Consider the following 16,869-nt stretch of genomic DNA (forward strand, 5'->3'; position numbering starts at 1 on the left):
TCTCGGTAAGCAAATCCAGTGTATATTTGGCCTTGTCTTTTAGGTTATTGCTGAAAGATGATTTTTTTTCTCCCCGTGTCTGCTAGAAAGTAGACTGAACCAGGTTTTCTTCCATGAATTTTGTCTATGCTTAGCTCTATTCTGTTTATTGTCATCCTAAAAAAAATCCCCAGTCCCTGCTGATGACAAGCATACCCACAACATGATGCAGCCACCATCATGGTTGAAAATATGAAGATTGACACTCATCACACTCAGTGTTGTGTTGGATTTGCCCCAAACATAAGGACATAAAGTTTATTCCTTTGCCACATTTTTAACAGTTTTACTTTAGTGCCGTATTACAAACAGGATGCATGTTTTGTAATAGTTTGTTTTCTGTACAGGCTTCCTTCTTTTCACTCTGTAGTTTAGGTTAGTATTGTGGAGTAACTACAATGTTGCTGATCCATCCTCAGTTTTCTATCACATCCATTACACTCTAACTGTTTAAGACCATGGGCCTCTTGGTAAAATCCCTGAGCGGTTTCCTTCCTCTCCAGCAACTGAGTTAGGTAGGACGCCTGTATCTTTCTAGTGATTGGTTGTATTTATACACCATCCAAAGTGTAATTAATTACTTCACCATGCTCAAAGGGATATTCAATGTCTGCTTTTTATTTGTTACCCATCTACCAAAAGGAGAAAATGGATGTGGTTTATTTCTGCATGTTAAAAAAGTAAAATAAGTAGCATATCTGGATGTCATTTATAGTAGACATATCTGTCAAGATGTATAATCCTGTAATATGATTCTGGCCCGCAATGCCAAAAATATATTCTAATGTGGCCCTCCATGGAAAATGCCCAGGCCTGCTGTAACACAACAAAATGTGGAACATCTAAAGGGGTGTGAATACTTGTTGAAGGCACTGTGTATATCGGGTTGTTAATATAGTGATTATTCAGATACTGACCTATTGATGGAGGACGCACAGATCCAGACTTCTAGAATTTGGCAACACACTTGTAGCCTACAGAAAACGTACAATCAATTCATCTTAGAAACTAGCCTACTTAGTCGAGTGCAATTTTGCGTGGAGGAGGGATGGGATGGCGCGCAGTAGAAAGATGATGGCGACATTTGATACCTAATTTGGTTTGCACTGGGCGGGGAGCTGGGTGGATGTGCTTTTCTTACTATGACTAGGGAGAACGGACTAGGAGGGCTACGCTTGCAAACTCCCATTCGATTGGAGATCCTGAGAGAAACTGAGGATATTGCAGCCACAACGTAACAAAGGTAATACATTTTGGTTACAGTGTTATATTTGAGATTGTGAAATATAGAGGTCTATTCGAGAGTTTTTTTTTTCTCAACACGATGACTACAAATTGTACAACCAGTTGAAACGTGTCCTAACTGCATGCCTTTTATAGTTTTTTGTTGTTGTTTATCTTTCAGAGTCAGCTTTCTACACTATGCAATTGAAACATCCCTTTTGCACATCAAATAGCCTAGAAGTATTTTGGACACAGGGATAGTCACGAAAATAACTTCTGCAGTGTTGTAAAACTGTTTTGCCATTCAAATGTATTTTGCCTCATATGAATGACTTGATGGGGGGATACACTCGTTTTGTTCTAACACTGAGAAACTCCAGGGCGCGGCACAATTGAGCGCCACACCCACCCCAGACTGGTTATCAATGAGCAACCAGAAAAACGGAAGGATAACAGTAGGCTACGGCTGTCAGAATAACAGGAAAGTAGTGAAACGATTTCAGATGAATATTTTGATTATGAGGGCTCTGGTAGTTTGTGGGAGTGTGGGTGCAGGCGTTCCTATAGTCCCTACTATTGATCAGAACACTTGTTATAACACAAACATTTCCCCCTATATTGTTGCATCTGACCAGCTCACCTATGGAGCATGGTGAAACAACGTGAACATTTTGGACACGTTGGTTTTAACAATACAGTACATCATGGCCTAGGGTATTTCTGTGACATCCTCAGTGACTAAAATATCTCAATATTACGGTATTCAGTGTCTCCAGTTTACATCACTGTATTGTGCCTCTATTTCACTTTTTCTCCCTCTCTCCCTTTCTCCCTCCCTCCATTGTGGGATCATTAGCTGACAGACTAGAGTCCCTTGTGTCTATACCCAGCAGTCTGGGAGCCTATGGCTCTTTATCTGGATTAAGGGTGAAATCGAGTTAACCATGTTGTGTCATGACAACGCTCTTGACCCCTACCCTCAAGCTTGTGTGTGTGTGACTGCAAAAGTATGCTATTGTATATCCTGTTTCCCCTCCTGTCCAGGCTATGTGTGAGCCTATGAGCCTATTTTAAGCACCTCTCTAAAGGAAAGGCTGTCTTTTCCATGCCACCCCCTAAAAGGTGGCTTACCCATTTTCCTAACATGATTTCATAAGTACCAAGTAATGGCTGGGAGTGGATGGATTTTTCCACTACTTCCTCCCATAGGTTTATTTTAAGTGGTTTACGTGATTAGTGTTTCTCTTTTTACGTGATTAGTGTTTCTCTTTGATAGAGAGACAGAAAAAGAGAGGGATACAGAAAGAGAGAGAGATTTATGAAGGTAAAAGAGTCCAATATAAAAAAAGAGAGATCGGGAGAGGGGACTTGGCACCTTTTGACTCAGTTAGCAGTTCGGCAGTAGTCTGCATAGCTGGGATAAATCAACGAGTTGGAAAATCTTACAAGAGGGAGGGTGCACGAGAGAGAGAGAGAGAATGAGAGAGGGAGGTGACTCACTGTTCTGCTATTCCTCTTCATAGTTGTGTTTAAAGTGTGCCTTTCTGAGATTAAGGCACAGGGATTTCCCCATTTTACTTACTTCAACTAGCCTGTTCTGCCTGACTGCTTTGGTCACTCTCACTTTGAGTTTGTCCATAGTTGAACATCTTTATTCATCTGTCTGTTTCCTCTATTTCTCTCTATCCATATCCCTTCCCTCTTGCTCCCACTCTCTGTCCCCTGCTGTTTGAACAAGACATTTTGTTAATGTAAACAGGTGTGTCTCTTTTAGTCCCTCCTACGTTATGTAATCTGGGAGCATGGACTCTTCACCATTTGTGGAGGGGACTGGAGGAGAGAGTGGCTTGGAGGAGTGGGAGGGAGCAATAGTTACTCAGGCCTGAGTGTCTCTGGATAATGAGACTGTTAGTGACCGATGACAGATTGGCTGTGAGTTCGGGTGGGGGTCTCTCAGCACCACGCCTGTCTGAAAAGCGGGGGTGCGGGGTAAAAGCATGTCCAGTGACACTGACTCACTGACTTTTAGAACAGGAATCCCTCAGCTGATAAAGCCTTCTCAGAGAATGAAAATGAAAAGAAGGAACCTATACTTTCACATCCTCTTATACAGTTGAAGTCGGAAGGTTACATACACTTAGGTTGGAGTTATTAAAACTGATTTTCCCATGATGTCAAGCAAAGAGGCACTGAGTTTGAAAGTAGGCCCTGAAATACATCCACAGGTACACCTCCAATTGACTCAGGCTAATTGACATAATTTATCAGAAGCTTCTAAAGCCATGACATAATTCTCTGGAATTTTCCAAGCTGTTTAAAGGCACAGTCAAATTATTGTATGTAATCTTCTGACCCACTGGAATTGTGATACAGTGAATTATAAGTGAAATAATATGTCTGTAAACAATTGTTGGAAAAATGACTTGTGTCATGCACAAAGTAGATGTCCTAACCGGCATTCCAAAACTATAGTTTGTTAACAAGAAAATTGTGGAGTGGTTGAAGTTTTAATGACACCAATCTAAGTCTATATCAACTTCTGACTTCAACTGTACATGGTTTTTAAAATGCGAAATCCATGATTGAATTGATAAACTTTTGTGTATTGTCACCCATTATTATGTTGCATTTACAAGGAGATATTGGAAAGAAAATATAACTGTTGCCCTCATGTCGTCAAATATGATACACCATCACAAATGTTTTATGAAAACCATAATGGAATCAAGACTTGCCATTAGAACTTCATTGTTTTTATATGAATGCATTCTGTTAATTTGTTCTTTGTTACTGAAGCTGCTCTCAATTCTGTGTCTCCTTAGAAGATCCCTCTGCACCCGATGCACCAAGAACAGTAGTCCTACAGTATTCCACATAAATATCTCCTCTCCAGCCTATTCAGCCTTTCACTTTATTCTAACCCATTCTAGTTGTCAAGCATCATCCATATCCCATCATGCCGATAGTAGTGGTGCACTCCAACCCCCTGTTCTGGGTGCGTTTGTGTGCTCTGGTCTTCTCCTGTGTGGCCTTTGCTGTGACCGTCCATGGGGCCAACCTCTCCCATGGCACAGGGGACTGGTGTGTGTTCTGCTGGGCCTTCAGCTTCGCTGGGACCCTGCTGGTGCTGCTGGTGGAGCTGTTTGGCCTGCAGACCCGTGCCCCTGTCTCCTGGAAGAACTTCCCCATCACCTTTGCCTGCTACGCCTCCCTGCTCTGCCTCTCTGCCTCCATCATCTTCCCCCTCTACTTCCTCAAGGGTCAGACCTACCGCAGCGAGACTCAAAACTACCGCATTGTGGCCACCGTCTTCTCCTGCCTGGCAACCATCGCTTACATTTGTGAGGTGAGCATCAGCAAAGCCAGGCCAGGAGAGGTAGCAGGTTACATGGCCACCGCCCCGGGTCTGCTCAAGGTGTGTGAGACTTTTGTAGCCTGCGTCATCTTCGTCTTCATCAGCGACCCAGTGTCCTACGACTCACATGATGCACTGAGGTGGTGCCTGGCCGTCTTCTGCATCTGTTTCATCCTGTCGGCGGCCATTATAGTGCTGTGTATCTGTGAGTGCACCGGCTGCCTGCCCTTCCCCTTTGCCCGCTTCCTGTCCGCCTACGCCGTTCTGGCTGTCGCCATGTACCTCTCCGCCACCATCATCTGGCCCATTTTTAAGTTTGACAAGAAGCACGGGGGATCCTCCAGGCCCTATGGCTGTGGCAGATATGCAGGGCTGTGCGACTGGGACAGGCAGATGGCTGTGGCTGTGCTCACCGCAGTCAACCTTGTGCTCTACCTGGCAGACCTGATCTACTCTGCCCGACTGGTGTTTGTTACTGTGTAAGAGGAAGGAAGAGGGAGGTAGTTGATTTGATTACAATGTAGAGAGAGGTTGAGGAGTAGAAATGAAGAGGTAACGAAATAAACTGCTTACTGTATTTTGCGTCATTTATATATCAATGTTCAGACAGAGGTCACCTACTCACCCAGAGAGGGACTATACATTGAGGGGATTGCTGTGGTATTTCATGCAAAGGAAAACAGCCTTATACAATGATGGTGTTATGGACCCAAGAACTCAGATTAGATGGACCAGATCTTTTATTTTTTAGTTTTATCTCTGATTATCTGACACACAAACACACACAGTGTTCCATAGACAGGATGGATTTATTGAGTATGTTGATGTTACTATAGTTACATCTTAACTTTGAATGGTCTTTTTATAAGCATGGCTTTTTAGAAATGATGCAATACTGTTAGTAGATGTAATATTTAGTTTACAGAACAACTCACACCTACCTAGTTTGGAGTTAAGAAGTGACAACAACAAAAAATGTCAATCAAACCCTTAAGTAATTCCTAGAAAATGTGTACACTGCTCCAAAGTTTGAAAAAAATGAAAGTTTAGGAATTCATGTTAAGTTGTGTGTTAGCCTAGCTTTTTGGTGATTTTATATTCCCGTTTTCACATTTTTTTTAAATATATTTTCATATTCTGCCAAGCTGTTTGGTCAAGAGTTTATTGTATGTTGAAAGACTATATTCAAAAGGTCATGCGCATTTACTGTTTGACAATTGTTTGCTATAACTCATTCTCTGACGGTGATGAGCTCTAAAAAAAACATCTTAGAATAAAAAAGTAGGTTGTTAGTTACATGTATTATCCTTAATCTGGCCCATTGGTTTGTACTACTGTGTCAGTCTGCTCTCGTGGATGAGAATGTCCACTTTGTCATAGAGAGGGAGATCTTTTCGCGGCATTGTCTTCGGCTCTACTTCCTGCTGTTACTGATACATGACATGTCCTTTGTTTCGTTTTTTTTTTTATTCCACTGTGCCTGTTGAGAATGTGCCTACCACATCAGTGTTTTGGGAGAATATAATCCAGTGTTCAATAAAAGTCATGTGATATATTATTAAAGCCTGTGTGACAGTCACTTCTTGTGTCTAACTATTTACTTGTGCTCTCGTCCTGTGAGAGATAAATTACGTATTTACTTCAGTTGTTTAATATTAATAGTTAATGCTTAACAATAGTAAGACATTTCTGTATTTACTAATGCTGTGTTTATTTGAAGGAATGGTTCCACTCTAGCTACAATACAATATACATATAGGACATATCACAGCGAGAGAGACAACACAACACTACATAAAGAGAGACCAAAAAGACCTAACATAGCAAGGCAGCAACACGTGACAACACAGCATGGTAGCGACACAACATGGTAGCAGCACAAAACATGGTATAAACATTATTAGGCACAGACAACAGCACAAAGGGCAAGAAGGTAAAGACAACAATACATCACACAAAGCAGCCACAACTGTCCGTAAGAGTGTCCATGATTGAGTCTGAATTAAGAAATTGAGATAAAACTGTCCAGTTTAAGTGTTTGTTGAACTCCTTCCAGTTGCTAGCTGCAGCAAACTGAAAAGAGGAGCGACCCACAACTCATTGCCTCAAGAAGAAAACAAGGTAGTCTCTCTCACTTGATTATCATTTTCCGCAACAGTCCTTGTTCATTATAAAAGTAAACCATTAACACCAAGATTATTTCTCAATCTCTCTCCCCTGATCTCTCTCAAAACACACACACACACACACACACACACACACACACACACACACACACACACACAGTAGCATCCCACCCACATCCCAAACTGCTGTAGGAGGTGTGGTTGTGGGTTGCTGCCTTATATATATTGGTTTATAAATGAGATGCCACAGTCTGCTCCAGAGAAGTTGATGCAATCTCCCTCTGCCTCTGTGGTATAGAATGGCACAAACAGGTCCTCGGATAGAGAGCAATTCTGTTACTCAATTTGAAGGAACCAGTAACTATTCCCAGTGGACACAGCTACTGTACAGGCTGTATCAGGGGGTGCTGGGGTGAAGATTACTCCTCAAAGATCTTCAGCTGTCCTCAGTGCAGACAGACCTTCACTCCAAGACCAATTCTGAAGAGAAACACCATTTTAGCTGAGTTGGTTGAGGAACTGAAGACAGGAGGACTTTAAGCTGCTCCCTCTGGTCAAAGCTGCCCATATGCTGGAGCTGGAGATGTGGCATCTGATCTTTGCCTCATTGGTCAGCTCAAATCAATCAGATCCTGTCTGGTGTCTCTGGCCTCTTACTGTGCAGCTCACCTCCACTCTCCCAAGGAATGTCCTACCCCAAGGAAGGATAGACCTGGTTGAAGTGACCATGCAGCTGAAGGAGCGAATCTACTCTCATCATGACAGGCTTTTGTAGATCTACTGTTGTACTGATCTGTGTGTCTGTGTGTGTGATGCATGAACACAGAAGCCATGATACAAACTCAGCTACAGCGCAAAGCACCAAGAAACAGGTAAGGACTGAAAAACAATAATCTCTTGCCATTCAACCTCAGTTGTTTAACCATGATAGAATATGGCCATTTCTGAAAGCATGTTATGTGCACAAAGAATACTTATGCCCATTCCTGTGACTGAAAACTATAAGGAAGCAATATGTTTGGCGCCTTCTAGACTGGGATTGATGGATATAATTTCAACAAAATTAAATCTAAAGGTTAAAGGTAAGTTTCTATCAAAATCTATAGAACTAAGGCCACCCGGGTGGTGCAGTGGTCTAAGGCATTGCATCACAGTGTTAGAAGTGGGGGGGACATGATTCTTCTTCTTGTTATATTATTTTTATCCAGTCGGATAAACACTCCAAACAGTCTACCTGACCACTCGGAGGCGTCCACATGGTCCTAAACCACACCCTTGCCTCGTTTTGTATCATATTCCAATGTGATACTAAATGCATTTTCAGAATGTGGGGGGGACATGCCACCCTCCGTCCCCAGTAAAAGTTGCACCCGTGTCACACATAAGCTCAGTCATATTTTTGTTTTATTTTTTATTTAACCTTTATTTAACTTGGCAAGTCAGCTTCGGGATCAGTGTCGTAGGCTAATGCGATTAGCATGAGGTTGTAAGGAACAAGAACATTTCCCAGGACATAGACATATCTGATATTGGCAGAAAGCTTAAATTCTTGTTACTCTAACTGCACTGTCCAATTTACAGTAGCTATTACAGTGAAAGAATACCATGCTATTGTTTGAGGAGAGTGCACAATTATGAACTTGAAAATGTATTAATAAACCAATTAGGCACATTTGGGCAGTCTTGATATAACATTTTGAACAGATATGCAATGGTTCATTGGATCAGTCCAAAACTTTGCCTACACACTGCTGCCATCTATTGGCCAAAATGTAAATTGCTCCTGGGCTGGAATAATACATTATGGCCTTTCTCTTGCATTTCAAAGATGATGGTACAAACAAAACAAAATCGTGTTTTTTTTCTTTGTATTATCTTTTACCAGATCTAATGTGTTATATTCTCCTACATTAATTTCACATTTACACAAACTTCAAACTGTTTCCTTTCAAATGTTATCAAGAATATGCAGATCCTTACTGCAGGTCCTGAGCTACATGCAGTTAGATTTGGGTATGTCATTTTAGGCGAAAATTGAAAAATAGGTTCCGATTCTTAGTTGGTTGCCAATCGCCATATAAAGTCCAAAGAAGATGAAGAAGAAGAAGAAGGGATCAGAAATCAGTTGTGTGCTGGGCCACGACTGGCATTGGAGGAGGACTGTGAGATGGCGGAAGCAGAAGTGTAATTTAAAGCTGAAAGCGGTTGAGTACAGTTAGCGAAGTCCAAGAATGGAACAAAAAGGGCAAAAATTGTTTTGGAAAAATGAATCATTCCTTGTTGTAGCAATTTTTTGAGGATAAAGATGTGTATTTGGGAAACCCTTTGGAAGTCACGAGGATTGTGAAGAAGGCGTTGGGAAAAGTGGATTCAATCAAAGTAACCAGGAGTGGTATGGTGTTGATATCGTGTGTATCTAAAGAGCAAAAGGAGCGTGCATTGTGGCTCGCAAAAAATATTGATGCATGAAGTGAACAGCTTTGATTTTTGGAGCAGGGCACCGGTAAAAGGTGTTATTTCTGGCATCCCATTGGTCATTGATAATCAATATCTTTGGCAAAAAAAGGAGTAGTTAACTGTTAAGGGTTAATGCCACACGGTCAAGGTTAGGCTTGCACTGATCGGGAGGACCTCAGGAATGTTCCTGAGGTCGAATTGTGCTTCTAACCCTAACTGTTCTCCCTCTGTCACCCAAAAGCACCTGCAATTTAGGGCCAGGCTTCATTATGAGCTCAGACCAAGCAAGCTACGGTCTAGCGGGCATCTCGTTGAACTTGGCACAGCCTAGAGATTATGGTAATGCCATTGCAGGCTCTGAGTGTCTATAATGCTCACTCTGCTAGCTCCTTCATTTAGTTTGAAGTTGAGGGAGAGTTTACTTTCCTGGCGCCACTCTGATAGGGCCCTCACCTCTTTCCTGTAGGTTGCCTTGTCATTGTTGGTAATCAGGCCTACTACTGTTGTGTCAGGACCTGAAGCAAGGATACAGTATTCATATTCTTGATACTACTTGAAAGGAAACACATTGAAGTTTGTGGAGATGTGAAATTAATGTAGGAGAATATAACACAATAGATCTGGTAAAATATTTTTTTAAACAAAAAAACGTGAGTTTTCTTATAATTTTGTCATCTTTGAAATGTAAAAGAAAGGCAATACATTGAGGTAGGAAGCTGGGGATTGTGTCCACAACAGGGAAACAGTGTGTGTGCAAAGTTTCAGACTGATACATTCAAGAATGAGAGAGCGACATAATATTTAGTATGAAGTCTCCCAGGTGTCCCTCACGGGTTTTCCCAAATGTACCCAGGTGGCCAAATTGGTCAATTGATACATTTTCAACTACATAACTATAGAGAACATGCAAAAATGCTATGGTAATAAAACATTTAAGTTTCCAAACTCCCAGGAATGTCATACATGATGGATCATTAGCTTCCCTACATAAAAGGCACTAACAGGAGATGCGACGAGAACGCTGATCCAATGCCTCCCAACATAGAAGTGAACTATTTAAGATAAGGGCCAAGTTAGCAGCCAACACTGATCTAATGTCATAAGTGCACACACCACAAACCAAACACAAAGTGGGGAAAAAAACTATTTACACACTATTTACAATTAGAGTATTTATAACACCCACAGTCCTCCACACCAGATTGTGCTGCTGCTGCCAAGTCCCATAGCAGTCTCTTTCTGATGTGAAGCAGAGGGTAACAGCACAAGTAGTGCAGGTGATGGGAGATTTCTTGTGGCAGAGAATACAACGACGCCTCCCCGCTGTGCTTTTTCTGAGGCACATTCAGGTCTGCAGTTCTGTATTTTGGCCAGGCGTGAGTGGGTGTGGAGCCAGAGACAGCAATCCTTCTTGGTCCTTTCACAGCCTGGAGGTGTGTTGGGTCATTGTCCTGTTGAAAAACAAATTATAGTCCCACTAAGCGCAAACCAGATGGGATGGCGTATCGCTGCAGAATGCTGTGGTAGCCATGCTGGTTAAGTGTGCCTTGAATTCTAAATTAATCACTGACAATGTCACCAGCAAAGAACCCCCACACCATCACACCTACTCCTCCACACTTCAAGGTGGGAAACACATGCAGAGATCATCCGTTCACCTACTCTGTGCAGACCAAAGGACAGATTTCCACCGCTCTAATGTCCATTCCTCGTGTTTCTTGGCCCAAGCAAGTCTCTTCTTCTTATTGGTGTCCTTTAATAGTGGTTTCTTTGCAGCAATTCGACCATGAAGGGCTGATTCACGTAGTCTCCTCTGAACAGTTGACATTGAGATGTGTCTGGTACTTGAATTCTGTGAAGCAGAGCTCCCGAGTGGTGCAGCGGTCTAAGACACTGCATCTCAGCGCTAGAGGTGTCACCACAGACACCCTGGTTCGAATCCAGGCTGCATCATAACCGGCTGTGATTGGGAGTCCCGTAGAGCAGTGCACAATTGGCCCAGCGTCTTCTGGGTTTCCCAAGGGTAGGCTGTCATTGTAAATAAGAATTTGTTCTAAATTGACTTGCCTAGTTAAAAAAATGTAAAGCATTTATTTGGGCTGAAATTTCTGAGGATGGTAACTCTCATGAACCTATCCTTTACAGCAGAGGTAACTCTGCGTAATCCTTTCTTGTGGAGGTCCTCATGAAGGCCAATTTCATCATAGCGCTTGATGGTTTTTGCGACTGCACTTGTAGAAACATTCAAAGTTATTGACATTTTCTGGATTGACTGACCTTCATGTCTTAAAGTAATGATGGATTGTCATTTCTCTTGCTTATTTGAGCTGTTCTTGCCGTAATATGGACTTGGTGTTTTACCAAATAGGGGTATCTTCTGTGTATCACCCCTACCTTGTCACAACACAACTGATTGGCTCAAACTCATTAAGAAGGAAAGAAATTCCACAAATGAACTTTTAACAAGGCTCACCTGTTAAATTGAAATGCATTCCAGGTGACTACCTGATGAAGCTGGTTGAGAGAATGCCAAGAGTGTTCAAAGCTGTCATCAAGGCAACGGGTGGCTACTTTGAAGAATCAAAAAAGAAAAACATATTTTGATTTGTTTAACACTTTTTTGGTTACTACATGATTCCATATGTGTTATTTCATAGTTTTGAATGTAGAAAATAGTACAAATAAAGAAAAACCCTTGAATGAGTAGGTGACTGGTTCTGTATATACAGTGCATTCGAAAAGTATTCAGACCCCTTGACTTTTTCCACATTTTGTTACGTTGAAGCCTTATCCTAAAATGGATTAAATTGTAGCTCCCCCCTCCCCCCATCAATCTACAAACAATACCCTACAATGACAAAGCAAAAACTGTTAGACAAACCTTGAATGAGTAGGTGTGTCCCCAAACTTTTGACTGGTACTGTTTTATGTATTTGTTTTCTCGTTCCTCTCTCCTGGTTTCTAGAAGTGCCAGTCAATCTCTACATCGACTGAACTCACAGAAACACCCAGAATCACATCGGTTCCTCTGGGGGATTTTGGTAAAGTGTGACGTCGGTAGAGATTGAAGGACATGTTCAAAGGGGAATGGCCCAACAAATCTAGGGCAGGTGAGAATGGACACTTCACTGTCATTCTAACATTTTCTATAGAACATTACTACTCCTCACTGTAAAAGTCCAATTCTTATTCCTTCATAGCAGGCACAGTGAAACTCCTGCAGAGCCCCAGATCAGACCAGAGATCTTATTATACTTTAAGTCAGTTTCAACTCCATTAATGACAAGAGTGCTGCATCTGGTCTTAGCTCAGGGCTAAATCTGCATCGTGGCAGTGTTCTGTTGATTCTATTCATCCTCTTGTTACCATTCCTTTCATATTAGTGTTGTACTTTACTAAACTGACTCCTCCTTTCCTTTCCTTCCCTCCATCCTCTTCCCTCTTCCCTGTCAGCTCAGCTTATGTCTGGGGAGAACAGGGTGGTGCCAGTGAGGGCCAGGGACCACTCCTGTCCTGACTACCCAGAGAGGTTTGATCACTGGAGTGCTGTGCACTGAGGCTCTGTCAAGGCACTACTACTGGGAGGCCGAGTAGAGGGGTAGTGACATTAACATGGCTGTGGCGTACAAAGAGATGACCAGGAGAGGAGAGGGCAACAACTCCCACTTTGGACGTAATGAGTTTGTTCTGTTCCAGAAAATGTCTGGCACAATCATGTGGCCACTAGAATACCCACTCCAACCTCTAGGCGCCGGAGAAGAAGGCTGACATTGTACGTGTCCCCAATCGACTGTTTTTTCGTTCGTTTATTTGCGTTGCTTGTAACTTGTTTTTTAAACGTATTTTCTACTTAATGTTGCCACTATCGTCTCTTATGACTCTTACTCACCACGGACTGGCAGAATCCTTTTTTTACTTTAACGAGTCCGACAAGCCCGATGCGAATGATATACTGCTTTCTCGGGAACAGGCCCAGATCCCCGTGATTTGCGTGAAGAGGAGGCAGAGAAAAAGGGGCCAGAGGGCGGGCTGCCTTCTGAGAATTCGCAGGTGAACGAATAAACCCCCACTTCCTTCCATTCTGCAAGCAAACATGCAAACTTTGGAGAATAAAATCGATGACCTACGCGGAAGATTAAACTACCAACAGGACATTCGAAACTGTAATATCTTATGCTTCACAAAGTCATTGCTAAACAACAACACTATCAACATACAGCTGGCTGGTTATACACGGTACCGGCAGGATAGAACAGCAGCGTCTGGTAAGACAAGGGGCGGCGGACTATGTATTTTTGTAAATAACAGCTGGTGCACAATATCTAATGAAGTCTCAAGCTATAACTCACCTGAGGTAGAGTATCTCATGATAAGCTGTAAACCACACTGACTACCTCGAGAGTTTTCATCTGTATTTTTCGTAGATGTTTACATGCCACCACAGACTGAGTGAGGCTGGCACTAAGACAGCATTGAATGAGCTTTATTCCACCATAACCAAACAAGAAAACTCTCACCCAGAGGCGGCGCTCCTAGTAGCCGGTGACTTTAATGCAGGGAAACTTAAATCAGTTTTACTGAATTTCCATCAGCATGTTAAATTTGCAATCAGAGGGAAAAATATCTCTGGACCACCTTTACTCCACACACAGAGACGCATACAAAGCTCTCCCTCGCCCTCCATTTGGCAAATCTGAACATAATTCTATCCTCCTGATTCCTGCTTACAAGCTAAAATTAAAGCAGGAAGCACCAGTGACTAGATCTATAAAAAAGTGGTCAGATGAAGCAGATGCTAAGCTACAGGACTGTTTTGCTAGCACAGACTGGATTCCTGAAATGGCATTGAGGAGTACACCACATCAGTCATTGGCTTCACCAATAAGTGCATCGATGACGCCATCCCCACAGTGACCGTACGTACATACCCTAATCAGAAGCCATGGATTACAGGCAACATCCGCACTGAGCTAAAGGCTAGAGCTGCCGCTTTCAAGGAGCGGGACTCTAACCCGGAAGTTTATAAGAAATCCCGCTATGCCCTCCGACGAACCATCATACAGGCTAAACGTCAATACAGGACTAAGACCGAAACGTACTATACCGGCTCTGATGCTCATTGGATGTGGCAGGGCTTGCAAACCATTACAGACTACAAAGGGAAGCACAACCGAGCGCTGCCCAGAGACACGAGCCTGCCAGAAGAGCTAAACTACTTCTATGCTCGCTTCGAGGCAAATAACACTGAAACATGCATGAGAGCACCAGCTGTTCCGGAAGACTGTGTGATCACGTTCTCCGCAGCCGACGTGAGAAAGACCTTTAAACAAGTCAAGTACAATCATTGAAATACTAATACCTTCTTGCTACGTTGTGAAGCGAAAAGAAAAGTGGATCCTGTTTCCCCATTCTCTACTCTTCATTTGTCGTCATCCTATCCCCATTACACATTATCACGTTTAGGTCTTCTTGACCCTATCCGACCCTATCCGACTCTCAATCCCCAAAGCCCAAAAACAGATTTGCTATAGTTAGTGTCCTATGAGGATATTGTTTTATATCAACCTCACTCAGGCTCTGGGTTAACGGCCTCACTGTTAGCCCAACGGCTCTTTATCATAAGCCTGATATCAGCTGTTGCCACCAAACAAATGGCGTTAGAAACACATCTGTTGTCATTTGCAGAGGATGCTGCTACCCCCTTGTGGTGGTGGTTTTAGTTGAATGATGTTTGGTTGGAAATGACTGTTCATATCAATGGCAATATCAATGACACTGATGATGTGGTATGTTTTTATCAAAAGTGTCACAGGTAACCTCAGTGGCAACAGCACAGCATGACAGATTACTGGAGATCTACTGCCATATTGATCAGGAGGGTCTGTCTGCTGTGTGTGATGGATAAACACAGGGGCCACGATACAGTCTCAGCTACAACAGGTAGGACAGACCGACAGGTGGGGCTTGCATTCACACACCCCATAGGGACCAGAGGATATGAGTGCTGTATTACTCTTCTTAGTTGCGCAACTTTGTAAAGGGGGTGTGTTCTCTAAGTGTGCAAAAGTAAATATTTGTCATCACCCTCCGATTATGATTCAACATGCATCCTCTATTTCTTCATCAGACTGGAGAAAGAGACACAGAGAAGCATTTCCATACAGATGTAATGTCAGAGAACTGTTATCAAATGCATGGTCTTAACCCATAAGAGTTTAAGCTATATGCAATTGTTTTCAGAAAATCATGCCAACGATCATTTAGCATTTTTACATGTATTTAACCCCTTATTTCTTACACTAAAATAGTCTAAGCCCTGTCTAAGCTGGGGGAGGGGTTCTACTAAGCTATTTGGAATTGTTTTAAGGTCATACCAAGGATCATTTTGCTATTTGATTTAGAATTTTAAGACCCCTTGAAGTATCCCAAAAAATATATTGAAAAAAATATTTGATTAAATGTTTTTGGGCTTACTGCTATTAGCCCATACAAATGCATTGAATAACAGATTCACTACATGGAACAACAGATAGTCCCGCCCACCCCCCAAAAAATATATCTAAAGGAAATTTGATCTGAAGTGTGTGTCCTATATCTGAGAGATAGAAGAAAGATCAGGAAACATATTTTTTTAAATACATGTATTTAACCCTTTATTTTTCTCAGTGAACAGTCTCCATATACTGTATACTTCCATGAATTATTTTGACTGGTACTGGGAGACCTTCAGACGAGTCTTGAGAGCCCTGTCCTAGAACAAAACCGACATGTACGTGTTCGTGAGAGCCTCACCTTTGCATAGAGGGGTCATATTAGTGTGTAGCCAAAACTGTTCGGACGCTATGGACAGAAGTTGGCAGATCAGCTGTACCGACTTCAGATGAGTCCAAAGACGCTTGTGGGGGGTCGTAGGGCAAAACGGAGGACACCATGGTGTTCTCATCTTTCCATAATAGTTTGTAGGCCAAACCGTTCGGACGCTACTGATGATTTTGTGAGAAGACTGATTTTCGGGATGTCTCATGGTCTGACAAACACCGCTCTAGCTCTGTCACCTTTCAGCGCAGATGTGGAAGTGTCACATATGCAGATGTGGTGGATTGAGACGCATTCCAATGCAAAAAAACTGACATCTTTATCTTAAACTGACATATTTTCATGGTGATGTTTTGTATTATGCTAATTAGATTTCCGCAGGGGCGCAGACATCAATCCTCAGGGAGTTTCATATGGTTTACCAATAGACTTGAGAAAGAAGCATATGAGTTGAAGAAAATCGTTTACAACCCTTGTGGAATTCCAAAGTACATTTCTGTCTAAAATCTACAGTAGTAATATTTTAACATGATAGTCACAGCTTGCCTGTCCTTATCTCTATTTTTATTTTCAATAGAGACAGTTGGAGAGAATTTGTGACCAATCCCAGGAGAAAATCCCAGGTAGAGAGAAGAAGGTTCAGGAGCTGAGGGAGGCTTTGGAATCTCTGTTCACTGAGCCACAATGTAGGGAGGAAACTCTGTTCATCACAGAACGTTCTTGGCAAAAGCAAAGGCTTAATCATCGCTGTGACTCCTCTCTGTCTCCCACCAGCACTCTGCACAGACAGCAATGGAGGACGTTGAGAGGATCTTTAAAGTGAGGGGGATCTGATTCACTCCTTAGAGGTAC

General features: G+C 42.3%; 1 protein-coding gene and 1 pseudogene across 1 annotated transcript; both read left to right on the forward strand.

Annotated features, from left to right (window-relative positions):
* The first annotated feature begins 972 nt into the window (after positions 1-972).
* On the forward strand, positions 973-6,181 carry LOC139376241 (myeloid-associated differentiation marker homolog). The gene is made up of 2 exons (XM_071118559.1): positions 973-1,282; positions 4,086-6,181. Exon 2 carries the CDS (start codon positions 4,220-4,222, stop codon positions 5,099-5,101), a length of 882 nt encoding a protein of 293 aa, XP_070974660.1. The 5' UTR covers positions 973-1,282; positions 4,086-4,219; the 3' UTR covers positions 5,102-6,181.
* Positions 6,182-6,485: 304 nt separating this feature from the next.
* On the forward strand, positions 6,486-16,851 carry LOC139377053 (E3 ubiquitin/ISG15 ligase TRIM25-like; annotated as a pseudogene).
* Positions 16,852-16,869: the final 18 nt, after the last annotated feature.

This window comes from Oncorhynchus clarkii, chromosome 20 (genome assembly GCF_045791955.1).
Source record: "Oncorhynchus clarkii lewisi isolate Uvic-CL-2024 chromosome 20, UVic_Ocla_1.0, whole genome shotgun sequence".
NCBI lineage: Eukaryota > Metazoa > Chordata > Actinopteri > Salmoniformes > Salmonidae > Oncorhynchus > Oncorhynchus clarkii.